Source organism: Hetaerina americana, unplaced genomic scaffold, assembly GCF_022747635.1.
Source record: "Hetaerina americana unplaced genomic scaffold, ioHetAmer1.1.p SCAF_8, whole genome shotgun sequence".
Taxonomy (NCBI): domain Eukaryota; kingdom Metazoa; phylum Arthropoda; class Insecta; order Odonata; family Calopterygidae; genus Hetaerina; species Hetaerina americana.
This window is the reverse complement of record NW_027287427.1, coordinates 49666744-49670793: the sequence shown is the minus strand read 5'-3', so window position 1 is coordinate 49670793 and position 4050 is coordinate 49666744. Positions and strand designations below refer to the sequence as shown.

The 4050-nt window shown below is 48.1% G+C and overlaps 1 protein-coding gene across 1 annotated transcript; it reads right to left on the bottom strand.

Annotated features, from left to right (window-relative positions):
- Positions 1–1012: 1012 nt before the first annotated feature.
- Positions 1013–3759, bottom strand: tsl (membrane-attack complex domain containing protein torso-like). The gene has a single exon (XM_071596829.1). The coding sequence runs from the start codon at positions 2880–2882 to the stop codon at positions 1752–1754; it is 1131 nt and encodes a 376-aa protein (XP_071452930.1). The 5' UTR covers positions 2883–3759; the 3' UTR covers positions 1013–1751.
- Positions 3760–4050: the final 291 nt, after the last annotated feature.

Below are 4050 nucleotides of genomic sequence, written 5' to 3'. Positions count from 1 at the left end.
TAGAATATTTAATTTCCCTTTTTTATATGCATTGTCAATGGCTATCAAAAACATATCACCGAAAGGGTATTTTTAGGAATCTTGAGGAGAAATATAAATATCTATATAGGTGGTTAATGCCGAGCTAAAGAAAAAATAAGATTATCTTGGAGTTTTTCATGAAATTGACGGCATGGGGCAGTGAAAATCAAAAGACTATATTCACAGTAAAATTTTTTTAATAAAATTTTTATCAAACAGCCTTAGATTTTATCAGCTAGTTCTGCATTCATAACTGTACAACATATTATTTTTTGTTATTAACAGATGCTTCAGGATCTTGGGTTTTAATGAAAGAGCCCAAGCTATTTACTTATACAGCAACACTGTACTCTTAAATTGTTTGACTTTCTTAATTTTGGCACTTCATTCTTTTATTTACAGGATTTTGGAAGCATGTCGGTCATTCTTATTATCATACATCATTTTGGAAGAACATTGCTATATTTTTATTCAGAGACTGAATGGAATCTTGGCTTGGTATGAAGATGAGGTAAGGGAAACATATACTTATACACATTTTTTGATTTCAGAGTTAGGGGGCAAAATTCAGTAGGTTTGGTTTTTGCCTTTTCACATTTGGTTGAAATATAAAATATGAACTGCAGTAATCCAATTTTATGTTGTAAAAAGGCCAATGCTTCTTTAAGAAACAACCGTGCACCTCTGCAATTACTTTTCTATAATGGATTTGTCTTTGAGGTGTTTTATCTCCTCCATTGATGTCTTTGGTATCCATAATTTATAAGTACCTTCACACAAATTCGAGTGAGTAAAAAAGATCACAGCACATTTTAGAGCGATAATCCACTTAAAGGCCACAAACTTTAAGGATGGCACTCAAGGTGAAATTCCTCTACTAGAAACTTGTGCCACCCATCATCTTGAAAACTTAAGAAATTTATTAAACTTCTAAATAGTTCTATCCCTCTGATATCCATCAGCAGCATGAAGAATCAAGAAGGCAGGGCAATCCAAAAGCATGACACATATTTAATGCAGGAAAAATAAAGGAATCACACACATGACAACAGTATTTGTACTTGCACCAGCTGTGCATGTTTTGGGAAGTCCTTTTGCACCATTCCATTAGGCTGAAGTACTATAAGTTTTTCTAGGAGGAACAAACTCTTTGTTGCTTAATGTTCGCAATGAGCTATCACTGTTCCAATTTCTCCTCACAATTAAATACCCCCACTATAAGAGGGATTAAAAACAACAGAAGAATCCATTTCACTCACTGTTGTATCATGTCTTGTGCGATATGTATTTTTTTAATTACTAATTGGAATAACTTATTTAACAGTTCACTGGAGCTGTGAAGAAGGTTCATTAATGACCCACGGGCACAGTTGCATTGACATAGGAAAGAATTTATAATAATAATAATGCACCGTAAGCATAATGAGTGAGTGGCGGTAGAAAATAGTCTCTGAATTGGACGGCGTTAACCAACCAACCGGCACCACATGTTTTAGGTACTATTCGATCACTTCCCTCCTCAGCTCCGCTAAAAAGCTATTCAGGCCGCGCGCCTTTGGCTAAAGCGCGCGGTGAAAGGGGAAGCCGAACTTATTTTTTTGCTCTCTATTTAACAGAGAGAGAGACGGTTATCGGATATGAAACCTTTCGGAGAACGCGTTTCTCCCTCTTTCTCGATCGTACTCCCTCTCTCTCCCTCCTGCGAGGAGGCACTTGCTTCACGAAGGGGATCACATGTTGGCCTCCCAGAGCCGTAACCGGTTGTCCAAAACCTCCTCGAACCATTTCCTCGTCGTCGGATTATGGAACGCCGGCGCCAACGACTTCAGCTGCAGCTGCAGTAGCGCCTCGTCCCCCAGGAGAGCGTCGAGTCGCCTCAACAGCCTCGCGTCCCCGTGTAACCTCAGGAGGCTCGCGAAGGAGAAGAAGTAAAACGATATCCTCAGCTTTTCCTCGGCCCAAGCGGCCACCGTTGAGTTACCGCTTGCAACCTGAATCTTCCCCGTGTGCTCCGCGTACCACGGGGAGAAGAAGCTCGCCAGCTCCGCCCTGGTAAGCTCAGCCACACCCCTGGTTCTCAGCCTTTCCTTGATTTTGCTGTAGATGGACGGCGTATAGACGAACACCTGGTAGAGGGAGTTGCCCGTTACGTATGAGGACACATAGTGGGAGCCGAAGCTCCTCACAAACTTGTCCACACTGGCCGCGTTTCCGGGATGGACGGATTCGATCTCTTTGGCGACCGGCTCCGTCAGTACGGGCCCGTCAACCGTCTCCGGGGTGTACACGCCGAGACCGGGAATAGCGAGGTTGGCGATGGTTCTCCTCCTGGCGACCCTCACCAGCACGTAGCAATGCTGTCCTCCTACGAAGGTCGCGTTGAGGCCCAAGTGCCTGGCGATGGCCGCGCGACCCCAGCTTCCTGCGAAAGCCCTCCAGGGCTCCGACAGCCTCTCGATGGAGAAGTCCCTGAAGTAGGCCTGCATTAGCTGGCGGACGTCATCGCAGAACTCCATGTGGAAGTCACCGTCGAAGACGAGGGAGCGGTCCTTCTGGGGAGGTTTCTTGATCGGGAGGGCCGGAGGAGTGTCCCTGAAGACGTCGACCATCGGCTCCCTAAAGACCCAGGGCTCGGAGTCATTCCTAGGGACGACGCGGATGCTAATGCTGAGGTAGCCATAGCGGGAGAAGATGTTGATGGCCCCGCCGGCGTGCAGTTGGGTGGTCGGGGGCTGTGGGCTGGAGGACGGAAGGAGGGCCGCCGACAAGAGGGCATAAAAGAGGAGGAAAGAAGGGTGCACCGAGGGCGCTGAGCGCACTGGACCCAACCGCATCCTACACGGGAGCGGCGCGGGCCGCATCAATATTATACTCGCGCAAAGGCCATCGAAGGCGGCACTAAGGGTGAGGGAAGCACCGAACACTCGCACAGATGAAAATCTCGAAATCTGTTTGAAACGGGGCCGAAGAGGGGAGAAGAGTCTAGGCCGCCGAACACAATGACGGAACGTAAACACTGAGAGTTTGATCGCGGGGGGGGGGGGGGGATCAGAAGGTTTTATCTAGCACTGCGGTGATGGGAAAATATTATTTCAAACTGCAAACGTAAACAAAAACATCACCCAAAACCACATCCACTGTTTCTCCGAATTTTTTTCGTTCCTAGAACGAGTTGGTATTGAAGTAAAATAAACACTGGGTATTTCACGTGCCTCTTCACAAGGACTAGATGAAAGATTTTCCGAAATACTTAGGATAAAAATGACCATCAACGAGGGAGGACTGGAGCGAGACAGGCACCTTAGGATATTTCCGTTTGCCTTTGCTCTTCACAGGGTTTCTGCCACTGATATCCTCCTCATCCTCAAGAGCGGTCACCAATTAGTCTAGCACCTCATTCACTGCGTTCCCGCAATGTTACCGATGGTGGCGTTTTCTCACTAGGATTTGCGCCATCGCCCCCGCGTGAGTTTCCTACCAAGGACCGTCCACCGCGGACGCAGCGCAGGGCATAACTCCCCACGGACCATCCACCTTCTCCGAAAAGCAACGATATTCTTTTCTTTCCCTCAACTTTTCACAAAACGACGGGTGGAAGTCTTCCTGTTCTGGCGGCTTTCCGAAGGGACCATGTGCCGTTGCTGTTTATTTGTTTTCGAGAGTCGCGTGGTCTTCCCCTGCTTCCACCCGCCGCGGTCACTCCTCTTCAGTGCGGTCCTCTGGACCTCGTCCTCGTCAGCGGGGTATTCCCAGAGTACTGGCTGTTCGCGGCAGGACGACATCGCACCAGCGGCCGCGGCGGAGCGCTGGGGGAGGTCGGAGGGGAAGGTTTTCGGAGGGGAGGGGAGTGGGAGGGCGCGGATTATGAAGACAGCTGATTGGAGGGTTGCGTCACGTGCGGGCGGAGGAGGTAAGGAAAGGGAAAAACGGGGTGGTGGAAGGGAGGAGGGGGAGAGTGAAAGAGAGGTCATTTTTACACTCCATCTCGATCCGCGGCGCGCGGTTTAGTTGTGAAAGGATTCTTGCCGA

Bases quoted from the DNA above. Each gene is read 5' to 3' on its own strand.
- tsl (XM_071596829.1), bottom strand. From the start codon at position 2,882: ATGCGGCCCGCGCCGCTCCCGTGTAGGATGCGGTTGGGTCCAGTGCGC.